This window comes from Octopus bimaculoides, chromosome 12 (assembly GCF_046866305.1).
Source record: "Octopus bimaculoides isolate indiv1 chromosome 12, ASM4686630v1, whole genome shotgun sequence".
Taxonomy (NCBI): Eukaryota; Metazoa; Mollusca; class Cephalopoda; order Octopoda; family Octopodidae; genus Octopus; species Octopus bimaculoides.
The window spans coordinates 58,129,007-58,156,506 of record NC_142939.1 but is presented as its reverse complement, the minus strand read 5'-3'; the positions used below and the strand labels follow the sequence as shown (position 1 = coordinate 58,156,506).

Below are 27,500 nucleotides of genomic sequence, written 5' to 3'. Positions count from 1 at the left end.
TAAGTATTTGAGATGTCAAAACAATAACCAGTTATTTTATGAACTTCATTAGCTTATAGCTGTCTCTCCTATAAGGTGCAATGCACTCATATCTCATATCATAATTCAGTACCTTGGTGAATTGCATCTTATAGCTGAAACAGCTATAAGATATTGAAGTTCATAAGATAATTGTCTATTCCTTTGTCATCAGCAATTTCTTATTCCCGCTCTATACTCGACTGATGCTTCGTTCTGAAGCAAGCGTATACTGAGTTCCAACACCAGTTACTAACATCGAAATACCTTAACGAATATACATACATACGTACGTACATACATACATACATACATACATATGTATAAGAGATCTAACAATATATCCTTTATTACATCTATAAAAATTACAGTTATTAATGTTTCAAACAGATTGTTGGATTGAAACATATGTAGAATTTCTTTTGGATATTTTGGGGTTTTGTTGATGCGGTTCCTTTTATACTTGTTCCTATAGGTATATCTTTTAATTTATATATATATATATATATATATATATATATATATATATATATATATATATATATATATATATATATACATACACATACATATATGCAATCTTCAAAATTGCAATGAGTGCACATCGGGACAATGGACTATGTAGTCCTGAAGACATTGTTTGAATAAAAGGCATAATGGTCACTTCTGGAATACTTTCTATCATAGCGTTCGCTTAAACAGGACTAACCTCTGGCTAACCTCTGGCTAACCTCTGGCTAACCTCTGGCTAACCTCTGGCTAACCTCTGGCTAAATAGCAATAACAACTATGAGATCTGTATTCTATATTTTCATTGTTCGTATTTATGTAAATCTGGTAAACAAGATTGATAAATTGATAAATTCGACACTGAAAAATTACGATTCTCATTTTTGTTTTCTGATTGTAGCAGTTTTATTTCCTCTAAGTTGGAAAAGGTTTCGGGAAAAGCATGACAGTTACAACATTACATTTGTAATTATCTTTCCCGACGTCATTTGAAGGTATCTACTAAGTGGTTACCCGTCACATCCAGCCAACGATGAAGAAGTTCCTGCCCATGACCGACATACATGCTAGAGACATCAGTCAAATCTTCTTTTAAGTAAGCCGTATTGTGTTAACAAGAGAAAACCATGGGTTAATGATGTACTCCTAGATATACTTTACCGGAAAACAGGAGTTATGGCCTTTGGTCATACAGTCTACATGATCAAACTGATTAGAGACTAATTCACACCACCATAACTGCAAGTGCCAACAACAACAGCAAGAACAACGACGACAAAGGATAATTTGGATATTGTACTTCTTGATACCTGAATCTTAATATAACAGGGCGCTCATGGCTGGAATTCCTTCGGTCACAGACCTGTTTAAAAAGGCCTGACCTAGACCTATAAAAAAGAAAGCAAAACAAAAGAGTACCAGTTACAACTACGAAAAACACTTGGATGGTGTATTCCTGGGTACGCTGTAGCTGAGTAAAATACGGGATGGTCATCTCTGGAATATCTTTGATTAGAGTGTTTGCTAAATCGTCGCTCGGTTTAATACCATCATATAATGTCGTTAAAACGGGCCCGCCTTTACTGCTACTGGTGCTGGTGCTACTACTACTACTACTACTACTACAATGACACCTCGACCACCATCATGACAACGACTGTGATGGTGGTCTGTAGTCTATTGAAGACTACAGACCTTGGTTAATACCTTCTTTTGCTTTACACCTGTTTCAATTAATTGCCTGCAGCCGTGATGGGGCATCGCCTTCAATGGTTTTTGACGAACAAATCGACTTAGTGATTACTTTTAAAATCTGGCACTTATTCCATTGCTCTCTTACGTTGGTTATCAAGCGACGGTAGTGGGTATAGACATGAATACAATGACACACACATTATATATATATATATATATATATATATATATATATATATATATATATATGTATATACAAATACATATATATATATATATATATATATATATGTGTGTGTGTGTGTGTGTCTGTGTGTCTGTGTGTGTGTGTTATATAATGGGTTATATCTAAAAATAAATGAAAATTAAGTTATCAGCTGCTAGAGTGTATATACATTGTTTGGACACCCTGTATGTGTATACATGTGTCATGTGTGTGAAAAATAAGCATATTTTTCTCCCTCCCATGTCTTCGTTAGAATCAGAAATTATAACAAGGGAGAACTTTTTAGTCAAAAGTACACATAATGTTTGCATAAATTTGAATATGTTTATTTACAGAACGTCACGTGTTCAGTAGTGTGTTTAATTGTGTAAGTGCAAGTATTGTATTTTAACCTGTTACTGATACAAAATTGTGACTACTCTGATTAAGAAGCTATTCTTAGTACACACACGCGCACACACACACCCATGCACACACACACACACACACACACACACACACACACATTTCTATGTAGACACATATGTATTTATTCTTACACATGTATACGTAGACACATACATATTGTAAGCACACATATCGTTTATGCAAGCTAGCTAACAACTGAAGCTAACTGAAACCATTTGAGCTTCTTGATGTATCTCTCGACTCTCCCATCTCTACCAGTTCTTCACATCTACCCCTCATCCCAACATTTACCCGCTTTATTGTATTCATTTATTCCCGCTCCTGATCTTTGTCGTCCGTTGACTGACACGACTCAGAAAATCTAGGATAACTGATTAACTGATCTATAGTCTCATCGTTCGTTCGGTCAGTCACTCATACCACCTGGTCAGTTAACCTAGATTAGGTATGGCCGGACAAGTTGAAAAAAAAATTACCACTGCATGTCCAAGTTGTTGAAGATGACGATGAACAGTTGTATGGTTTGAACTAAGCTTTATTGCCAATTCTTCAACTGATAATGCAGGATTTTCTTCAAGTAAAGCCTCAAAGATCTTATCATCAAACTCAACTGGACGTCCTGTTCGATCTTCATCTTCAAGGCTGAAATCTTGACTTCTGAATTTTGAACTTACAGAAGATGGTATCTTCTGTAAGTTCTTTCATTCAAGCATTCAATCTCCATACACACACACACACACACACACACACACACACACACACACACACACACACACACACACACACAGGTAGATAAATTGTGGGAAACAGAGGGTTGGGAGAACTCAAAGGTTATTTGCAACAAAATAGCAAAGAATTAAAAATATAGAAAAACAAAATTTGTAACAAAATAGAAAATATATAAAATTGTTCTATATGCTATTTAAATACGAAATTAACCCCTTAATCACACACACACTATATATATATATATATATATATATATATATATATATATATATATATATATATATATATATATATATGTGTGTGTGTGTGTGTGTGTGTGTGTGTGTGTGTGTAGTTTATTAACCTTTGAACAGTACGTTGCATGAATGTGCCAAGCGGGTACAAAAAAAATTATTTTCTTAAGGTAAATTTTTATACTCATTTTCATTTTAAATAGAAAAAAAAAAAAAAATAAAACTATTGCTAGTCTAACGCGGAGTAAAATTAACTATCTCATTATTGAAAATAACCGTAAAATATTCACTTTTCTCCGCATCCGGTGTGAACATAAAGTCATTTGAGATTCCGGAATTGTCGTGAAACGAATGTACACATGGAGAAAATCAGTGCATTTTTTCTATCCAGAGCTAGTTGAAGCATCAATTTCTTTTGCACTATCTATAGCATCATCATGATCATCACATTCTATTTGCAAATTGATCTCTCCATCGATAAGAGCCGCTTGCGTTTTGGCACATTTGACGAAGAAGACGCTATCAATTGGTGATGTCATCTTTTCAAGGGTTAACCAAATGTTTGATTTTCGACTTGAGTTTCACGCTACTACCATCCGCAGGCGAGATCTCTTACAACTCAGTTTGGTCGTGTGTTTATATTAATTGTTTTGCGTATAAATCCCATGCTTGTGTTTATTGTCTGATGTTTGCTGGTTGACGTTATTTTTCTGCCTCGCGAGTGTTTATTTTTGTGGTGTGGTTTTTATTTTTCTCGTGTTTATTGATAAGGAGTTGGGGGCGTATTTTTTATTTGGTTATTTAGTTTTGTCTGCTTATCTAAGATACTTTACTAGGTTTTTTAGTCAAGTTCCTTTATCGTAATGTGTTTGTAAATATTGTTGTTTTGATGAACATTAGTTAACTTATAATAATTTGCTTGATTATGAGTAAATGTAACTGTAAAACTAATTAAGGGCGTGTATTTATGGCAAAATAAGTGGTATTTCATAGCTCAGTGATTTTAACGCTACTTAAAGAAAACGTCTGTTAAACTAATTATTGATTTTGTTTATTTCACCGAGGGAATAATGCTTTTTTGAATTATAAGCCTCTCTCTTTCTCTCTCTCTTTCACCTTACATGTACATAGATACATACATACATACATACATACATACACACATACATCTATTTATACGCATACATATGTACACACACATATATAGAAATATGGCAGTGTGTGAATATTGGCGTCTATATATATATATATATATATATATATATATATATATATATATATATATATATATATATATATATATATATATATGTATATATATATATATATATGTATATATATATATATATGTATATATTGTATGTCGTATGTATGCAAATAGAGGCAAGACTGCTATTGTTGAGTTTAGAGCTCCTCATAGATTATTATCGTCCAGTCCAGTTATGTCGTAAATGTCTACATTTTAGGTAAAAAATTTCCGGTACAATGGTTTAGCTAGTATTATACTTGGTAGTATTACTAGTTGTGATATACTGAGCAAATTAGGATAAATATAAGTATATATCATTTGTTCTTACGTACGTTTCCCCATTGTGGTTGTTTGGAACCCTGCTTTGGATGTTTCAGGTGCAATTGGGTGGTGAACTACAACTGACAATCAAGACTTCTGTTTGTTGCGTTGTATGATATGCGACATTATGCATATATGTATATATATATATATATGTGTGTGTGTGTGTGTGTGTGTGTGTGTGTGTGTGTGTGTATGTGTGAAGACATCTCTTTGTTGCATTGTATGATGTGCGACATTATTCAAATTTGTATATTTATATATATGTGTATGTATGTGTGTGCTAGTGTGCTAGTGTGCGTGCGTGTGTGCGTGTGTGTGCGTGTGCGTGCGTGATAATACTATATTACATAGAGTTTCTTAAGCAGTGTGGAACTGAATCAACCTGTTGTTAAATGGTTGCATCTTCCGTTGAGCGCTACTTTCTTTCGTTTGTTCATATAGACGTATATATATATATATATATATATATATATATATACATATTCATGTACAGGCGCACATACAGACATATACCTATATGAATACATATATGTGTACATACATGCTTAAAGTTATGTTTTATTTGCTTGTATTTGATCAGGTGCAGAAGTGATCTACAGACAAATGGAGGTCACACTGCTGTTGACATTGCCAAAATCTGGAGTAGAAACAGAATTGCTTCTATACTGAGTAACGAGAGCTCATCTCCCAGATCATCGATTTCTAACGATAGCAACAAACCTCTTATAGAAAACCCGGAGAAGAAACACGTTTCGTTCAATGTCTTACAACGCTGCTCAGACAAACGGAAAGATCTTCTATGGCTGGATACCAAGAAGAAGGACGCCGACACTCAATACCTTTTATTCTCAGATCTTCAAATCTATGTTTCACCAGAAAAACAATGTAACGACGATACACCTCAGAAACATCAACTAATCACGGCTAGTTATAAAGATATCGATTTTTATTTGAACGAAGGAAAATCTTTGAACATCTTTTTAGGAACGGAACCACTTCAAACGAAAAACGGACAATCAAGGAAAGAACGTGCATGGTTCGCTGTTGATGTGTCTTCGATGGACAAAGAAAAACTTGAGAGTATCTTACCCAATGGTTATTTCATATCGCCTTTCCCTGCATTTTTGAATTTGAATGAATACGAGAGGTCTATCTTTTCTGAAGCTTGTTCGTTGATTTTGTGGCACATGGACCACCAATTCTGCCCCACCTGCGGTTACCGAACGATCCCGGAAGACGCCGGACTTAAACGAGGATGCACGAACGGAAAATGTTTGAGTCGATCAGGTTCGTAAGATAATTCTAAATATTCTTTATCTTTTATCATTTATCTTTTATATCTTTTGTTTGTTTCAATCATTGAACTGCGGCCATGCTGGGGCATCACTTTGAAGAGTTTAGTCGAGTGAATCAACCTCACTACCTATTTTTATAGCTTGGTACCTATTCTAGCTGGGTCCTTTTGCCGAATTACTAAGTCAGAGGACGAAAACAGACCAACAGCAGTTGTTAAGAGATGGTTGGGGACAAACACATATACACACAGACACACACGCACAGACACACTTACACGCACATACATACACACACGCACGCACACACACTCATACGCACGCACAAGTACACACACACGCACACGCACACGCGCGCACAGATATACGCACGCACACACACATGCACACGCGCACACACGCACACATGAACACACACATGCACACACGCACACACGCATATACACACGCACACACATACACGCACACACACACATACACACTCCTTTTCTCTCTCTCATACACACACGCACGCACACACTGCAATGACGAATGCGTGCAAATATAATCGCTTTGAAGTAATTAAAACACAGTTAGCCATTTTGTCACGTGATATGTTCTACTCCTTCAGGTTTATTGAACACGAATTACCCACGTGTAGACCCGAATGTTGTAATTCTTGTCGTCAATTCTTCCGAAACTCACTGTCTGATGGGGCTCAAGAAAAATTTTCCTTCCAATATGTTCTTCTGTGTCTCTGGTTATATCGAACCTGGTAAGATGTCAACCTTCTCGTTCTTCTTGTTCTTTTTGTTGTTGCTGTTGTTAAATTGTATGTGTAAATATATTAATGCCATGGGTATGATCTTAAACTGCATCCATTAGTGAAATCCCGATTTAGGAGTTTCAGGGTTCTAGAAGTTTCGAATTACCTCTTTTAGCCACAATTGCTGCCGGCTTTCGATTAATTAGCATGTTGCTGGAAAGAACTCCAAGCACAAATCTCCACTGCCTTGTGAATGCCTCGGGAAAGTAAAAAAACTAGTGGAGGCTCAACATTGACAGAAAATCAAGGAGTGTAGTTCCTTAGGTGGTCCGGTGCCCTCTTTAACTCCATTCCAGCAATTCCAAGGTAGGTGGAAAGCTTGAATCATGTAAGGTAATTTACCAACGGAAGTGGGGACCACTCCAAGGTAAAACCTACTGCTTGCTGGTCACCATAGACGTCCGAGTCCACTGAACCACTTTAGATTTCCAAGACTCAAGAGTGGGATCAGATTGCACTGACTGAGACTCACGTTAACACTACTAAATACAGGTATGAAGAAAAGCCCAGTAGCGTCAAGGATCAGCTTGCATAGCCAATTGAGGGCGTGCCGATCTTCCTCGTGATCTTCGAACACGAAGAAACTGTCATCATCGTAAATGCATTTACTGAAACTCATTTTGTTTACAGTAACTCTGGTCCTTCTGTATATTATAATCTATTTGTAATTAGAATTTCAAATTCATAAAAGCATATTCAGAGTTAGTTTCTTATTTTCTTTTCTCTAATATTTATAGCAATTTATCGTGTTAAGCACTGTAGCAAAGTGCCCTTTCTTGAGACATTGACCGCCTTACACTATAAATATATATATAATAGAAACAGGTTTCAAAGAAAAAAGACTACACGTGGTATGAATAGGGGAAAAGCAAAAAGAAACAAGGAAAATGCACACTAGGTATAAAAGTAATGGCTTTTAAAAAATAACAACACAAATATATACATACAAATAAATGATTTGAGATGGGATTAAGAAGTATAAAAATCATTATCATGAGTTATAGAAAGTCATACCGGTTTTGCCATAACTGGTCAGTGACTTTCAATCAACGTATATATATATATATATATATATATATATATATATATATATATATATATATATATATACATATACACATATATATATATGCTTATGTATATGCATATATATATATATATATACATAAGTATATATATATGTATGTGTATATATATATATATATATATATATATATATATATATATATATATATATATATACATATATATATATATATATATAACTTTGATAAGTTTCGGCCAGTATAGGTTCAGGCAATGTCTAACTTAATAGCACCACCTGGTGAAGTCTTTTAGTCATATATGGGGCACCGTGGCCCAGTCTAGCAAAGAGTTATTATTGTTGGCGACATATCCGGTGTAGGAGGTTGATCCGGGATTTTTTCGAGAAGTGAACATTTGAACTTTATGGGATCCGTTTCCGTTTTGACGTATTTTGGTATGGTATTAAAGAGAGCTAGACCGGTTGAGGTAAAGTAATTGTGACGTAATGTTGCAATGTGTACTGAGCTCGATTTTTTGTAGTGAGCGGATAGCACGGGGGCCAAGTCCTGGATGGATTTTAAAATTGATGCCAACATCATTTGTGCAATATTGATGGAATATTTTCCACATCACACAAATGATGTAACGTTCCCAGTGGTGTTGGAGAGAAAAGAGGTTAAGTTTTTTGAGTCGACCCCAATAGTCAATGCTTCCTACGCGCTCTATCTTTCTTGTTATTGACCTCTGGATTGCTTCCACTTTCATAATGAGTTGCTTCGTATGGGAGGGGGGACCACAGTGGGCAACAGCATTCCAGATGGGGTCGGGCAAAAGTTGAGTAGAGATGGATGATGGTGTAGGCATCTCTAGACCGAAAAGTTCTCAGAATCCAGGAGCAGATCTTGCGGGCCAAGTCAAGCTTGCTGTTTACGTAGGAACTCCAGCTTAGATTGTTATCAGCAATTACTCCAAGGTCTCCGGTATTGGTGGATGACACTAGGGAGTTGCCCTAGGGAAGAGTATATGGTACTTTCAGAGTATTCTCTTTTCCAAAGTGGATCAAATCAAACTTATCTTCATTTAGAAACATATTGGTTTGTTTTCGCCCCTTGGACAACAGCAAACAGATCCGACTGAAGGCATGTTCGGTCTCCAATGCCGTTTATGGCTTTCTGGAGTTTGGAATCATCTGCAAAGATTTTCAATGCAGAATGAATATTTGATGACATCTTCACACACACACACACGCACACACACACACACATACAGTATGATTATATATCAATATGCCTGTCTATCTGTTTATCTGTCTATCGACCTGTCTATATTTATGTGTTATTTGTATTCTTTACAATAGGTGAATCAATTGAAGACGCATGCACGAGAGAAATATTGGAACAAGTGAGTCTCGATGTTGTGAAAGTTGAATATCATTCAAGCCAACCGTGGCCATACCCCGTGGTACTCCTGGTCGGGTGCACTGTTCATGTTTCAACCGAAGTTGTTAAGGTAGGTACAAAACCTCTGGGGTACTTGACTATATATATGTGTATATATACCTTTATTCATATACACATACACATATATATATATATATATATATATATATACAAATATATATATATAAATATATATATATATATATATATATATATATATATATATATATATATATATATATATATATATATATATATATATATGCATATATATATATATGTATGTATGTGTGTATGTATGTATGTATATAGTTTCGCTTAGGCGAGTGCATACACACACACGCATTTGTATACATATGTGCGTCGATGCGTGTGTACATATAGATATATGTACGTGCGTGTGTGTATGTGTATGATTATGTTGATTCTCCTTCTACTACTTGACAACCGTTAATGGTTTGCTTACAACCTAGTAACTTAGCGGATCGGCATAAAAGCCGATAAAATAAGCACCAGACTTAAAATATACGTACTGGGGTCGATTTTTCCCCAGCTAAATCCGCTGCAACGCGATGCCTCAGCATGACCCCTAGTATAATGACTCAAACGAGTAAAAGATAAAATATAAAAGATCGGAGGACCCAAGGGCACGGGTGACCGCAGAATCGAAAGTGAGCGAGGCTCTCCTTGATCGTAATTAAAGTCCAGCATTAGTTAGGACTGAAAATCTTGGACTCCAAATTAGACGGATGGTCTTTCATTGCGGAAGTCGGGGTTTCACGCACGTCTGCAGCAATGACAATGAAATACCGTTGCTTCTGTAATCTTTACATTTGTGACGGCACATAGCATGTGTAGTAGGCGCACACACACAAACACACACACACACGTAAATAAAACCTCACATGTTCACATATATTCATATACCTGCACAGACTCGTTTATATATATATGTACAGACATGTCAATCTATCTATCTATCTATCTATCTATCTATCTATCTATCTGTCTATCTATCTATCTATCTATCTATCTATCTATCTATCTATCTATCTATCTATGTGTCTGTGTGTCTGTCTACTAGTCTCTCTGTCTGTTTACATATAGATGCACCACTTTTACGGACGACATGCTCTCTTGTTCATATGTACTTTATCCCACGCATCGAGGCTGTTGACTTCTCTCATCACGTTTTCTTTCCTATGGTATCAACACAAAAAATGAAGAAAAAGAAAATGCATTCACACACAGGCTGTTTTCATTCCCACGACTTTTAATTACATTAAAACTTTAACATTTGTCACAACTAGGTATGTGCTCAGTGTTAACAACAACAACAACAATAATAATAATGCGAAAAGTTTTCTTAATCTGAATATGAATTGCAAGACACTTGTAAATTATTGTGATATACCCTTGTGTTGGGCGTTTCCCACCTAATTTAAATTATGTTGTATATACCTCTACTCTTATGTTTCCAACTCTAAGACACAAAGCATACATTTCTTCCGCTAAGTAATTTGCTTTTATACTTCTATACTCGTACCTGAAAACAAATACTCACTTATCTTCTCTTCTGCCTCACACTACTAACAGAGCCGCGAGAGACACCTCTAGGCACTTTGTTCGATACTCGAATTTTGCCAGTCCGCCAATGACAAAGAAACCATACGCTAGGTTGTACCAATGCACACAAATAGGGAGATCTAGGCAAATCGACCAGATATTACTATCAAGGACTATCAAAAAATGTGCCTCCTAATTGATGTATCAGTCTCAATGAATGGCGATGTATCTCTAAGTGAAATGGAAAAACGCCTCCCCCCCAAATGATCTGTAATTAAAAATAATTCGAATATGAGGCTCTTAAACAGGTATTTTAGGCAAATAATATAATTTAATTAGCAATATATCATTTGCATGTTATCATTATTCTGAGTCTAATTGTTTTTGGGTCATTCTAACTTATTGGAAAAATCCTTGTTCCACATATGCTTAATTTAGTCTGTTAGCTGCTTTATTTTCGAAGCTCCGGGAATCCAACTTCATTTTCGTTCTCTTCATTTTCTTTGTTACTTTTTTAGGGGTGGGGGATTCGCTGTTACTTAGAAATTGTTGTTGTTGTTGTTGTTGTTGTTGTTCTTCTTCTTCTTCTTCTTCTTCTTCTTCTTCTTCTTCTTCTTCTTCTTCTCCACTTCCACCTCCATCTCCTCCTTCACCCCCACCTTCTTCTCCTCCTCCTGATGATGAGGAGGATGACGACGACAACAACAACAACAGCAATAATTCTTTCTGCTATAGGCACAAGACCTGAAATTTGGGGGATGGGGAAGGTCGATCACATCAGCCCCAGTACCTGACCAGTACATAATTCATCGACCCCGAAAGGATGAAAAGCAAAGTCGACCTCGACGGAATTTGAACTCAGAACGTAAAGACAGACGAAATACTGTTAAGCATTTTGCCCGGTGTAATAATAATAATAGTAATGATAATAATAATAATAATAATAATAATAATAATAATAATAATGATGATGATGATGATGATGATGTTGATAATAATACTTTATTTACCACTAAGTGTTCACTCAAACATTGGGAACGGTACAGGAAATAAAATGCAGGGTTAGATAAAGAAGCGTGTAAAAATTAGAAAAAAAACAGTAACAATGTAAATTCTAGCAATGAATAATTCCCCGAATGAGGGAGACTACCTAGGGCTGCTTGTGGAAACCCCATCAAACCACGGTCGCCCTGATCACCAAAGCAAGTGCCGTCTCCGCATTGTCTTCCTTTAGTCTATAGGCGCATACTTAGAGTAGACCCGGTCACTCGGACCATTCTTGACACATTCACCCACTTTTAAACAAAATTGCTGGGAAGCAGCACTTCTTACTCCACCCTCACGTTCTTTTTGTAGTAAAACTTGAGAAAGTTAATAATAATAACAATAGTTTCTGTCACATTCGTTTAAAACAAATGTTATTTTTTTTACTATTTTCTTTGCTTCTTTTCTTGCAGGTTAACGAAGAAGAACTAAAAGATGCCTCTTGGTTCCATTTCTCCGAAGCTGAACTCATGATTAAAGGGAAACACGAAGAAGGTTACAAAGTACCATCTAAACAAACACTAACTTACCAACTTCTAGATTCCTGGTTGGAAACTCATAGGGTTGAGTAAAAAAATCGATGATATGAAAGAATTTCGAGGAAAATTTTCAACAATCAAAATAATGCTGTTACCGGTTAAAGAATGTGATATGAAGAAGAGGTAGAAAGAGGAAAGAAAATTCCAATAGATGGATATTACACGAATTTTACTCTTTAATTCTGAGAGGGTCTGTTTTTAAAGCCGACAGTGAAACACGAAATGAGAAATGTGGTTCTTAATTTACATACATATTTGCATACATGCATGCATACATGCATGCATACATACATGCATACATACATGCATACATATATGCTACTTGCATATATAAATACACATAATACACACATACAGAGGCACAGACACACACACACACACATATACAAAGATATGCGTGTGTGTATCTATACGAATGTATAATATATAATAATCATAGATATATGCTATACGTTATGCATATTTATATGTCTGCATATATGTATGTATGTGTGTGTGTATGTATATCTATGAGTGTATATATCTTGGCTCGATACGCGAACATTCATAAAATAATTGATACACACTCACACACACACGCTCTCTCTCTCTCTCCATTCTCTCTCCCTCTCTCACACACACATATGGACATAAGATTGCAATTTTAATTTGTAATACTCAGCGGACACTAACATCTGTTAAATTAGCCCAGATAAAAGAAAAACGGAATGTTAAAGGAAGCTTTATTGTTTTAAACGGATTTGGTGCACCTTTGGTATTCATCACAAGGTTAATATGATTTCTACAGGTTCTGAACAGTTGTTAATGGATCGTTGAACCATTCACCAACTAAAACTTTTATCACTTTTATCGGTGTTGGCACAATGAAGTTCCTCACTTAATGCAGTAAAATGCGTCACAAATCTTCGATTATATTGAGATCTAGTTATTATGGAGGTCAATCCAGATGGTTTGCTTTACTTTTGTGCTCTTCGTATCGGCTTTGGGCGCTTTATTGTCCTGAAAGAATGCGCTACGACCAGGGAACAATGTTTGTATCATAGAATGGACATGACCAGCCAAAATACTCTGATAATCCTTTGTGTTAACGCTGCCGCATAGAACAACTAAAAGGTCAAGAAAATTCTGATATAAGGGTACCGATACCATTATAGAGTTACCTTCATGCTCCATGGTGGATGCTAAACAGTCAGAGCTGAAGGTACCTTTGGTTTATGTTGAAACATAAACTTACTCTGAAATGGGAGATAGGGTAACTGATGAATCATCAGAAAAAGGAAATTAGTTCTAGATTTTCTAGATTCGACGCTTGGACATTTACTAACATAACCAAGTGTTCCAACGATTATTGGAGTAAATGTCAATTTATAATCAGAGTAGGGCTCTAGATTTTGAAGCATATATATATATATATGTATATATATATATATATATATATATATATATATATATATATATACATACATATATGCATATGTATGTAAACAAAAAAAAAGACTGCTACTCAGATCATATATTATATGCTACTCAAATCCTATATTACAGGTAGCATCACAATTTTATCCCATTCTTGATCACAACTGCCCGACGAACGGGAACGTGAAACTTTGAGTAGCAGTTTTTGTGATGTTTTCGCAGCTTTAATAAAAACATTATATATATATATATATATATATATATATATATGTATGCATGAATATATGTGTGTGTGTGTATATGTATGTATACTCTCCTTCTTACTAATTCTGGAACAGAGTCACATCTGGAGGGCAGCTGATCCCTGAGAATGTACATGGCTTCTTTTTTATGCCAAATAACAATATCTGGCCAGTTATGTTTGCACTTGCTAGAAGTGTTGATGGGAAATATTTCTCCAAAATTCCTTGTATTGTTGAGTATGTGTGCGCGCGCATATGTGTGTGTTAATGCTATTACTCCAAAGGATACTTCTCCGTATTCTTACAAAAACATGAAAGAAAGCACGAAATGAAACGTACCGTTCCTTTTCTGTCTGGACTAATTTAACAGATGTTAATGTCCGCTGAGTACCGCAAAGCGAAATTCAAAGAAGCACTCTCCGTTGAAGCAAAACTGTGACAGTAACAAGAACCATAACAACAAGAACAATGACAACGGACAATATCAATAACAACAACAACAACAAATTCAACTACAATAATGATAATAATTTATTTTATTAACCCCTGGGGCATACATGAGGGGGGACATCGCAAGAACAGAGAAATATTTATTTCCTAATTTTTGAACTCAAGGGCGAAAAATGAGGGCGCTTAATGATAAATTACGTATAAAATAACGGTGGGGATAAAAGAAAAACAAGCATAAGAACACAATCATGAAAAACAATACAATCATCATCATCAACAACAACAACCACAACAACAATAACAACAATAGTGATTTCAAACTTTGGCACAAGGCCAGCAATTTTGGGGAGAGGGTAAGTCGCTTGCATAGACCCTAGTACTCAATTGGTACTTGTTTTATCGACTCCGAAAAGATGAAAGGCAAAGTCGACCTCTGCGGAATTTGAACTCAGAACGTAAAGACGGACGAATTGCCGCTAAGCATTTCGCTCGACGCGCTAGCGATTCTGCCAGCTTGCAGCCTTAACAACAACAACGACAATGATGATGATGATAATAATAATAATAATAATAATAATAATAATAATAATAATAATAATAATAATAATAATAATAATAATAATAGTAATAATGATAATAATCATAGTAATTTAATGTGTTTAGCATAATATTATATATATATATATATTTACATATATATTAACAATAAACTTTGAATGGACACATGTCACGGATACTACGGAATATACTGTACTCATCCTAGGAATACGGACTGTGGTCTTAAGAGTCATGTGACTTGTGGAAACGCACGTAGTGATGCATTAAATTTTTGTGTATTCCATCCAAGGATTATTGTTATTATTATTGTATTTTCCCTATATTATATCGGTACAACTTGATGCAACTGTGGCCGGCATAATGGAATATGAGCTTTATTTGCATATTTAAAACGTTTCCCGTAAACAAATACATACATACATACATATATATATATATATATATATATATATATATATATATATGCATACATATGTTCTGCCGAGGTTTTTAGAGGCTTTAGTGTAAATAATTTTTGAATAAATTACTTCATAATTTATAAAATGCCTTCAATTGTTATTTTAAATACTATTTTCCTTTTAATTTTCTAGTCAAGAAAGTAAAGACACCCTTTAGAGGCCCCTGCAGTTGATAAGCAGAAGGGAGGAATAGAGGGTTCGAATACTTGCATTCCAACAGAGTGGGTTGTACTAAAATGAGTCAAGGGCTAGGTAGCTGTGTTTAACCGGGCAAACGGATTAAGAGTACAACCCATGAGATGAATGCAAGCGTTTTCGTTTGCATGATTCCCGATTACCACAGTTTTATTCACAAAGATTTTGATGATATGAATCTATGGTGGAAGTCACTTGTCCAAAGTTCTACGCAGCAGGATTTATCTTGAAGTCACGCAGATGCGAAGCGAACTTCATAACAATATAGCTATGTCTTTGTCCAAAACGTTTCAAATATCGTTTTCAAGTTTTGGTACAAGACCAGCAATTTTGGGGGGATTGTGGAGTCTATTATATTTACACCAGTGCTAGAACGGAACTTATTTTATCGACCTCGAAAAGATGAAATGCAATTTGAACCCAGGACGTATTTTGTCCGACACGCTCACAGTTCTGTTAGCTGCCTTACATTGCTTCAAATTTTGGCACAGACCAGCTTTTTGGAGAAAGGAGTTAAGTCTATTACAACGATTCCACGGACACGGCTCTGATCGCTTTCATTTTTATTTAGAGCATTTAGCTGAAACGTATGCTATATTTTTTCCTAACCTTAACTTTCACTTGTATGTGTTGTACTTTGTCTACTTCATTAATTTTAGAATATTTGTGTGGATGTCCTTGAGCTTATCTCTATTTATTTATCTAATATGTTATCTAATATGTTATTTATTTATCTATGTTATAAGTGCTTTTATTAATTTTTCTCTCTTTAAGTGTGTCTTGACGTATTTTTCTTTCCCACCATCATTTTATGGTAATTTCCTTCCTGAGTTCGTGTACACCTCATGTAATAGGGTTTCCTGCGTTTTTCAGCTGAAGTGTAAAATTTTACGTCATGTATATTGAAGAAATAGCTGAAAGTCATCTCACAGCATTTGTAGTCGATCCCAGACTGGTTTAAAATATCAGTAAAAGCTTGTTTAGCCAAAAAAGAAAGGGAGTAGAGGCAAGGATATCTTTTTTGAATCTTCCTTTATTAAAAGGGATTATCGCCACAAAGTCTAGTCTTTGTTGCAGTGCGGTACCTTGTGTACCACAATACCTCTGAGGGCTATGCTAGCGGAGTGCAAGAATCTAGGAAAGCCTCACTTGTGGACAGGTCAGAGGACAGGACTAGGGGTAAAAATGGATTTCTGTAGAGCCACTACCCCTATCTAGAAGCATCGATAACAATTAAAAACTAACAAGATTTGGGAGAAGAAGGTCCTTTATTCAGAGAAACATATAGCGCTGTACAGCAAAATCCGAAAGGACACCAACCGTCTGCTTTACACGTCAGGTTCTGGCCTGGAAAATACTATGGACGTGGAAGAGAGAACGCGGTAAAATAGCTGGAAACGAAATACTGAGGGAGATCTGAATAAGGGATCCAACTAGAAAGAAGCAGAAAGAACAGTGGAAAATCAAGAACAATGAAGAAAATTCCTCGATGGCCAATGCTTCATAGGGAGTGAATAACTTAAATAGTAAGGATAATAACCAGGAGTAGTTACTTATTTAATATTCTTTAATTCGTATTTGTAAACATATATTTTTTCAATAACTAATGGCACGTTTGTTGTGCTCGAATCTTGCTGATGCTAATGTCTGATGTTCCGAGAAATAACAGCCGGGATAAACTGTTAACAACAGTCTGGTAATAACTTTATTCCTTTCCATTCCCAGGACAAATTTTTAGGCCACATTTTTCCCTCGCTCCAAAACCTTCAGCTATGCTCTGTTGATTAATATCTCCTAATATCTTTTGTTCTATTAAAAGTATATTTTTCATTTCAGAGTTGAGCGTGTATTTATTTTTTGCAATTACATTGCTGCTTAGTGTTTCAGACTTACAGATGTATAAACAGGATCCGAATGTTTTTGGCATCCTGCTTGGTCAACGTCAACATTAAGATGTTTTTTCTTTGCTTTAGTGAACCTTTAACGGTCTTACCTTCATCGTACCGTAAAGCATTTTCCTAAATTACTATATATGTAACTGTTTATGTGAGCCCCCGCTCTCTACAAGAAAGTTGGCACTTTGCAATTTCCGTGCTTTTTCCGGTTTCACGTATATTGTTGACTTTATGTTTATGTTTTTTCTTCTATCATTGTTAAGGTGTTGCCCTTATATTTATTCAATATACTCACCTATGACAGACCATCTGCTTTCATTGCACACACGTTTCCACAAAATCTTCCACTTCACGTCTTACTTTTAAAAGACTTTACTTCCTATAAAAAAACTAATGTGTTTCATTTTACTTTTTTCATACAAAACTTCTCATTTATACAAAACGTCTGTTTTGTATAAAAACGAATGTTCTGTATATTATTTAATTCTTGATATTTCATATGAGAAGTTTTCAGGAAAATCCCACGTTGATTTGTCCATAGTTCGGCTAAAACATAACTTAACAAATTTCTGGTATATATATATATATATATATATATATATATATATATATATATATATATTTCACGACAAACATAGTGTGTTTGCTAAGGAGGTCAACAGGCGTCATTTGTTGACCTGACAGCACAGACACGAAGAGGAGGAAATGGAGAAATGCACCAAACCAAAGAGGAAAGAATTAGAATCACTCTTTAGCCGAAGAGGAAAAAATCAGAATCATCGTTAAGTATTTAAACCGGCATTTGCTGCTGTTTTCTGATTAAGACGGCATTTACCAATAGTACACTGACCAGAGATTACTTGTAATCAATCACACTTGTTATCATAGCGTTCCGAACCTGACCGTCCCATATTATTTTTAGACATTATATAACATTTACACTGTTCAGTTGTCTTTGTATTTTCAATGTAGCAACATATTGAAGAAAACAAACAAACAAAAAAAACAGTTAATAATTAGCATAAATTACAGTTTTCTTTAAGATTAGAGCACCTCTTAAAGCACCCCTTTTCCAATTATATAGCACAGCCAGCTCGTACCACCCCTCATAGAATTAGGGCGAAATGTGTTGACCTTTTAAACTTAGTTGTTTTGCTTTTTTATCGAGATATAATCTGACCTTGACAGAAAATAATGAAATGTAATAACAAAAGAAAAAAGATGATGATGATGATGATGATTATAAGAAAAAGGATGTTGATAATAAGGATGATGTTGATGATGATGATGATGGTGACAATGATTTTTTTGATTTAAGCACAAGGCCAACAGTTTTGAAGGGAAGTGGGTTTGCCGATTACATCGACCTTAGTACTTGACTCATACTTTATTTCATCGGCTCTGGAGGGATAAAAAGCATGGCTTAGCACGTACGGATTCGAATTCATAACGCAAAAAGACGGAACAGTTACTGCAGAGCAGTTTGTTCGACGCTCTAACAATTCTGCCATCTATTACCCCGATGACGACGACGACGACGACGACGATGATGATGATGATGATCATGATGATAACAATCTCAATAATTTTGGTTTCAAATTTGGGCACAAGGCCAGCAGTTTCGTGGGGAGGGGTAAGACGACTACACTGACCCCATTGCTCAACTGGTACTTATTTTATAGACGAAAGGTAAAGTGTATCCCGGTGGTATTCGAACTTGGGACTCAAAGACGGACGAAATACCGCTAAGCATTTTTTCCGGCACGGTAGCGATTCTGCTAACTCGCCTCGTATAAACAATAATAATCCTTTCTACAGAAGACACAAGGCCTGACATTTGATGGGAGGGAACTAGTTGATTGCATCAACCCCAGTGTTTCACTGGTACTTATTTTATCGACCCTGGAAGGATGAAAGGCAAAGTCGACCTCGGTGGAATTTGAACTCAGAACGTAAAGACGGACGAAATACCGCGAAGCATTTCGCCCAGCGTGCTAATGATTCTGCCAGCTCGCCTTCTATAAACAATAATAATGATAACATTAGTAGTAGTTGTAGTAGCAGCAGCAATAATAGTAGCAGTAAAGCTTTCTGATTTTGACTCACGATTTTCTGTAATCGTTTCTAAGTTAGACACAATCCAACAATTTTGAGGGTTTAAGCGTTTCCATTGACTCCAATACTTGACTAGCATTTTTATTTTATCGACCCCCCAGAGGGATGAAAGACAAAGTTGACTTTGATAGGGTTTGAACGGTAGGAATAATGATTTGAAGGAAATACTGCGATACTTGTCTTCCGATGCTCCAATGATTCTGCCAGCCCGCTGCCTTCAGTAATTTCTGATCTACGTATAGAGCCAATGGTTTTGGATTGGTCATTTCTATCGAACCCGGTAATAGAGTGGTATTTTATCTTATCGACCCCAGAGGGATGAAAGACGAAGTTGACATCTGTGGGATTTGAACTTAGAATATATATATATAAAAAAAAAACAGAAAAAATACTGCGCAACATTTTATTCGATGCGCAACGATTTTACCAGTTACCGACCTTAATAGCTTTTAATTTAAGCATAAGGCCATCAATTTAGCAAGAAGGTGGGATTAGTCGAATATATAAACCCAAGGAGGGGATTGGTACTATTATCGACCCCGATGAGAGTTGAACTTAGAGCAAACAAGAAACTATGAGCAATTTCACTAAAGACATTGATATGTAGATTACAGTAGATAACAATATAAAACAATGATTTTATATACCAAGTAAAAGATCCTGTTGTTGTCTCTGTTCACTGCGCTGCTTGGGGCTTGCTTTACCCCAGTTAGTTGGTAGCATCTTGACTCTGTATAAATTTCTGTTATATAATGTAATATATACCCAGACACATAAAGGTGATGTGCTGGAGCAGCTGTAGTTTAGTGAACTAAATATAATAAATATTTTCTGTAGATCAACAATAGGAGAAAGTGCAATTTCGAAAATGACTGGCAGGAATTGAACCCGGTCCTTAATCAATGAAATTAATGACTGCTCAACGGATTATTACTTGTGCTACACGTACAGACCTGGTTATAAGATATTATTTTAATAAAGTGGGTTATATGAAGCCGTTGAGCTGGCAGAAACAGCCCGTCGGACGAAATGCTTAATGGCATTTCGTCCGTCTTTATGTTCTGAGTTCAAATTCCGTCGAGTTCGACTTTGCTTTTCATCTTTTCGGGGCCGATCAAATAAGTACCAGTTGAGCAACTTGCCCCGCCACTGAAACTGCTGGCCTTGTGCCAAAAATTGAAACCATTATGATAAATTATATCAAGATAATATTCTTTTCTACTCTAGGCACAAGACCCAAAATTTTGGGGAGGGGGTCAGTCGATTAGATCGAACCCAGGACGCAACTGGTACTTAATTTATCGACCCCGAAAGGATGAAAGGCAAAGTCGGCCTCGGCGGAATATCAAGATAATACTAATAATAATAGTTTCAAATTTTGGCACAAGGTTAGTAATTTTAGGGAGAGAGGGCAGTTGACTGATTATATATATAATGATTTAAGTTTGCATACCTTCGAAATAACTAAGGATTGAACTTAAACTAACTTTCATAGTATATTTGAGAAGATTAATAAAGTTCTTCGATTAGTAATCATTAGTCGTGTTCTTGCAACATCGTGTAAGAAGTAAATCCATTCTTTAAATGATTCATCAGTGCAACAGAGCAAGCAAGCTTATGAGTACAAGAACTGGAAAGGATCTTCGAAATAAACGGAAGCAACTATATTGTTATTCGGATTCTTCTTAATTAACCACGCCAAAATTCCCCAGTTCTCTTATAACATTTACTGTAAGGCACCACGTTCACTTCAACCCACACATTATGCTAAAAGTAGTACTTTGAAGAAAATATTAAGGGATTGGTCTTAGAGGAAAAGGCCTGTTCTCGAAACTTTCAATCGCAACCACCATGCCATAGAGGAAAACTATCCTCTCCTCTTCAAAACAAGAATGCGATGGCCCGATCTTCAGGTTACATCTGGTTAGTGACCGGATTTATCGGGCACGTTATAACAGCTGTTCGATATCAATACTACACCAAGCGAGTTTGCACCAGTTTCGTCACAGTGCATGCGTCTCGAACCGGTTCTGCTGCAAGCAGATCCAGTGCGATCGAACTGACAAAGCCAGGCCTGCTAGATCAAGGACGCCTAGAAATTCCCATAACCACCCACCTGAAGATTCTCAAACCACAGATTAATCAGACTGTCCTCATCGACGTTTGAATAACTCCAAATGTTACCATGAAGATAATATATATATATATATATATATATATATATATATATATATATATATATATATATATAATCTTCATGGTAACTTTGGAAGTGATTATATATATACACACACACACATATATATATATATACATACATTGCTACACACACACACGCATTATATATATAAACCAATAAATAAATAAATAATTGATTAATTAAAACCGCAATAATCAAGCTATTACAAAGATACTTTGTCCTGAATATTGACAGTCAATGTGCGCACACATACACTCACACACACACGCACATGCACACGCTACACACACACACACACTAGCGCACACACACACAGACATACAAACACACATACGTATATAAAATACACACAGGCATATAAACACACAAAATACATACACATACACACATAAAAAACGCACACACAATGATCTCTAGATAGGAGGGAACAAACTAATACTTATCTCTGGCCAATCGTTAGATAAAAACCTAAGAATACTATCGCCATATTTGTGACGAAGATAAATGAATCAGATGTAGTACTGAAACGCCACCTGCCGATCAAATTGTGTTCACCCTGAAAACGCTTTAACACGTACACTTTCTGATCCACTTCGCTGATTGTTCTCATTGACATACAGCAGTAAACAGATCAACATGAGTGAAAAACACGTTAAAAACAACTCCAAAATGCATTCGAGAAAGAAGTCATTCAGAGAACGAAAAACAATAGGTGAGTTTTTATTTTTATTTTATATATTTTATATATGCCACTGCATGGCACTTTGGGCAAGTGTCTTCTACTTCAGCCTCGGGCTGACAAAAGCTTTGTGAGTGGATTTGTTTGACGAAAACCGAAAGAAGCCCGTCGTGTATACATATATATATATATATATATATATATATATATATATATATATATATATATATATATATATATATATATAATATACGAATAAGTGGACAAATGAAAGAAAAGGGCACACAACACATTTATTCAAGAACAGCTTAATTCGATTCCGTGGTACTTCAAGTTTCACGCAAGCCTGACTCCTTCAGGCTTCTGCTCCTTTCCATTCTGCATTTCAGAATCTCGAAGGAGTCGAGCTCCCGTTACGGGTCTGCGAAACTTTCAGTGGCACGAAACGGAATCAAAATGCTTTAAATAACAACAATATATATATATATATATATATATATATATATATATATATATATATATATATATATATATATATATATATATATGTATATATATATATATGTATATATAATTCACAGATTTAATACACACAAATACAGACACACACATACATACACCGATACACACACACACACACACACACATGCACATACACACACGCACGCCATTTTCGGTGGTGGGGACAGATTCCTGGACACACACATATATTTTGATATGAATTGATCACCATGGATGATGATAAAAAAAGATGCTATGAAAGAAGATACAGTGATGTGTTTATAATAGTGATGTTCACTCGGGGTGGCTTGGGCGTGACACAGGTTTCGCTCAGGATGTGGTATGTATCGTATAAGAATCGTCATTATTTCGACATGTGTGTGTTTTGACAATCTCAAGGAATATTGTATGCCTCTCTCTCTCTCTCTCTGTATATATATATATATATATATATATATATATATATATATATATATATTCATATATATATATGTATAAATCTATACATATATGCATGCGTGTATATATGTGTGTGTTTGTGCATGCATAGGTATGTATTGCACAGGGACCATCCGGACTCCCGTTTGCGCCGTGAACAGGGATTAATCTTCTATCTTCGCTCCTTTGCGCCACATGGGCTCAACTCCCCTCCACTCTTCATCTAACCCCCTCCTCCTGTCTCTCTCCCCCACCCTCCCTCCTACCACCCATCTCTCCCCTCCTCCACCTCCTGCTCCGACTCCTACTTCTTTGTACGTCTCTTCACCTCTCTTCATACTTCTCTCCACTCCCACTTCTCTTCACCCCTACTCTTTCTCTCCTCTCTCTTACTCTCTCTCACTCTCTTCTCTCGTACTCCCCCCTCTCTCACTCTTACTCTCTACACTCTTACTCTCCTACTCTCTACACTCTTACTCTCTTACTCTCTCACCCTTACTCTCTCACTCTCTTCCCCTCTCTCTCACTCTCTTTCTCTTCCTCTCTTTCTCTTCCTCTCTTTCTCTTCCTCTCTTTCTCCCCCCATACCCCTCTTCTCTCTCTCTCACTCTCTTTCTCTTCCTCTCTTTCTCTTCCTCTCTTTCTCTTCCTCTCTTTCTCTTCCTCTCTTTCTCTTCCTCTCTTTCTCTTCCTCTCTTTCTCTTCCTCTCTTTCTCTTCCTCTCTTTCTCCCCCCCATACCCACCTTCCTCTCTTTCTCTCCCCCCCATACCCACCTTCCCCCTCTCTCAATCCACCTTCCCTCTCTTATACCCACCCTCTCTCCTCTCTTCCTCTCCCCTCCCATACCCATCTTCCCCCTCTCTTACATCCACCTTCTCCTTCTCCCTCCTCGTCAACACCCCCTCATAAGCTCATCCCACCACACCCCAACACACTCCTACTCTACCTTCCCACTCCACCCCATCCAATTCCTTACACCCACCACTCACCCCTACCCACATACCCCACCCTACCCACAGACCCCTACCTCTACCCCACCCTCAACCTAACCCACACTCCACCCATGCCTTCCCCACCTCCCAACACCCTCACATCACACCACACCAATACCCTCGCATCACACCACGCACACCACACCAATACCCTGGCATCACACCACGCACACACTACAACTGACCAACTACTTTCTCCCTTTCTCCCTTCCCCATTTTCACACTACATACGTCAAAATCACCAGCATTCTACCTCCCACACACAGCCCCTCGTTCCCGATCACCGTTTGTTATCTCCCCCTTTCTTAGCTCTCCTGAAATAAGAATTTCTAACTTCCGGTCAGCCATTGTTATGATCGGCCATTATTATGATTGACCGTTGACTGAACACTATTCAATTTTTTTTCTCCGTGTTTTTCTCCTTGTCTCCGTATTCTTTCTGTTGAAGAGCGTAGCTCGAAACGTCAAAGACTTTCCGTATTCCCGAGCGTCATACTAATATATGCTTTTGTTATTTACACCACTTGTCCTCGTCTGTTGTTATTATTTGTATATTCTCCCATATATATATATATGTATATATATATATACATATTCATATATATGTATATATATGTATGTATATATATATTTATATGTATATATATATATATATATATATATATATATATGTATGTATGCATGTATGTATGTATTTATCTATCTATCTATATATACATATGTATGTATGCATATATATATGTATGTATATATATATATACATGTATATATGTATATATGTATATATATATATATATATATATATATATATATATATATATATATATATATGTATGTATGTATGTATGCATATATATATATATATATATATTCATATATATATATATGTATATATATATATATATATATATATATATATATATATATATATATATATATATATATATATATATATATATATATATATATTTATATATGTATGTATGTATATATGTATGTATATATGCTGCCGTATTCACTCAGAAACATATTATATACTTCAAAAATTTAATTTGCAGCTTGCAAAATGTTTCATGTAGGTAAACTGTATTACATCCAAAAACTCTGATGATTCAAGAAACAGCTTAGCTGTTTCATAGATAAAACAACATGCAATGTGTAATTAAACTTTCAAATATATAATGACACACTGTGCCTTTGAACGCGCAGAATACGCTTTTGTTTTTAAATTTACAAACACCTCAGTGATATGACTAAGGATGTCTATCTGGCCAGTAATTTTGAGGGAAGGGGATTAGTAAATGCTATCGACTCCAGTATTTGTCTGGTTCTTTAATTTATTTTATTAAACGCCGACAGGATGAAAGGCAACGTTGGCCTCGGTGGTTATTTGCATTTAGAATGTAAAGAGCCGGAAGATATGCTGTATTGACAAGAAACTCTGTTTCAAATATTTGCAACGGTGTGAACTTACTAAAGACTGTCTGGAGCCAGGTGGCAGTGATAAGTAGGTGACAGATTAAATCAGCCACTCATGAACGGATACAGTCTAACTGATCAGCTTCGCAGTTTCCAGCTATAAGATTTCCAGTTCTAAGTCTTAAGGCGTTCCAAGATTATGGTAGAATATACATATATCAGGCAACGCTTGTGCGGACCATACGGCACATTCTGGTATGTAGTGATTAATGGTATGAAATGTAAAATAAATTCTGGGATGATTGCACTTCATCCACAAAATGGAGCTTATCACATGCCTGCAGATAATGCTCACTCCGGCATGCAGTGATTAATTGTACGACAATGCAGCATGACATATTACACTCTCTCTACTGTCTACTCTATTTCTACCCTTCTGCAGATACTGCACTCAAGGATATGCCTTCACCAATCGCAAGCGGTACCGCATGACAGACTGCTCTCTATTCTCTACTCTGTTTCTACATTTGTGGAGATACTGTACACTATCTATCTATCTATCTATCTATCTATCTATCTATCTATCTATCTATCTATCTATTTTCCCCTTTACTCTATCCTCTATTCTTGCAGGCATTGCACACTCCGATATGCAGTAAGTCATTTATGAGGTGCAGTCTGAACGTCTGCAGATAATGCCACTGCAACAGGCATTTATCAATCGTATGGGATGTGCAGCGTAGCTGTTTAGGTCTCTTGCATTCTCTATATTGTACAGTCTACTTCTGTATACCTGTAGATTCTGGCCACAGTAGATGTGGACAAAATCATGAAGCTCAAAGCACAATTTCTGTTTTTAAGTACCTTTTATTCATAACGTACATCTCTTTCCATTGTCCGTGGCTACTAAGAGACTAAAACTACTCCTGTTAGTTTTTATCTCTTGTCTTTTACTTGTTCAAGTCATTGGACTGTGGTCATGTTGGAGCACCACCTTAATGGCTTTAGTCGAACAAATAGACCGCAGTGTTTATTTTTCAAAATCTTGGTACTTATTCTATCTGTTTCTGTTGCCGAACCGTTAAGTTACGGAGATGTATAAAAACCAACACCAGTTGTCAAACAGCATGTGGGGACAAACATAAATACGAAGACATACATACACAAACACGCATACACATACACACGACGGGCTTCCACACAGTTTCCGCCGACCAGAATCACTCATAACGCGTTGGTTAACTCATAGAAGATACTTGGCCATGTTACTGCACAGTGGGACTGAACCTGAAACCACATACCAGATATTTTTGTCTGTTTTTCTACTTCTTTCAGTCA

General features: G+C 36.1%; 2 protein-coding genes across 4 annotated transcripts in view; both read left to right on the top strand.

The window, feature by feature from the left end:
- Nucleotides 1-14,031, top strand: part of LOC106875705 (NAD-capped RNA hydrolase NUDT12) — a 124,335-nt gene extending 110,304 nt beyond the window's left edge. For all 3 annotated transcript variants that reach the window (XM_089361089.1, XM_089361090.1, XM_014923951.3), the window contains 4 exons: nt 5,472-6,178; nt 6,794-6,937; nt 9,372-9,523; nt 12,477-14,031. In XM_089361089.1, the coding sequence (XP_089217215.1) occupies nt 5,472-6,178; nt 6,794-6,937; nt 9,372-9,523; nt 12,477-12,635 (1,162 nt within the window). In that variant the 3' untranslated portion in view covers nt 12,636-14,031. The remainder of the gene's footprint in view (nt 1-5,471; nt 6,179-6,793; nt 6,938-9,371; nt 9,524-12,476) is intronic.
- Nucleotides 14,032-22,642: 8,611 nt separating this feature from the next.
- Nucleotides 22,643-27,500, top strand: part of LOC106875704 (microtubule-associated protein 1 light chain 3 beta-like) — a 23,142-nt gene continuing 18,284 nt past the window's right edge. Inside the window, exon 1 of the mRNA XM_089361294.1 lies at nt 22,643-22,843. Coding sequence (XP_089217420.1) covers nt 22,768-22,843 — 76 coding nt within the window. The 5' untranslated portion in view covers nt 22,643-22,767. The remainder of the gene's footprint in view (nt 22,844-27,500) is intronic.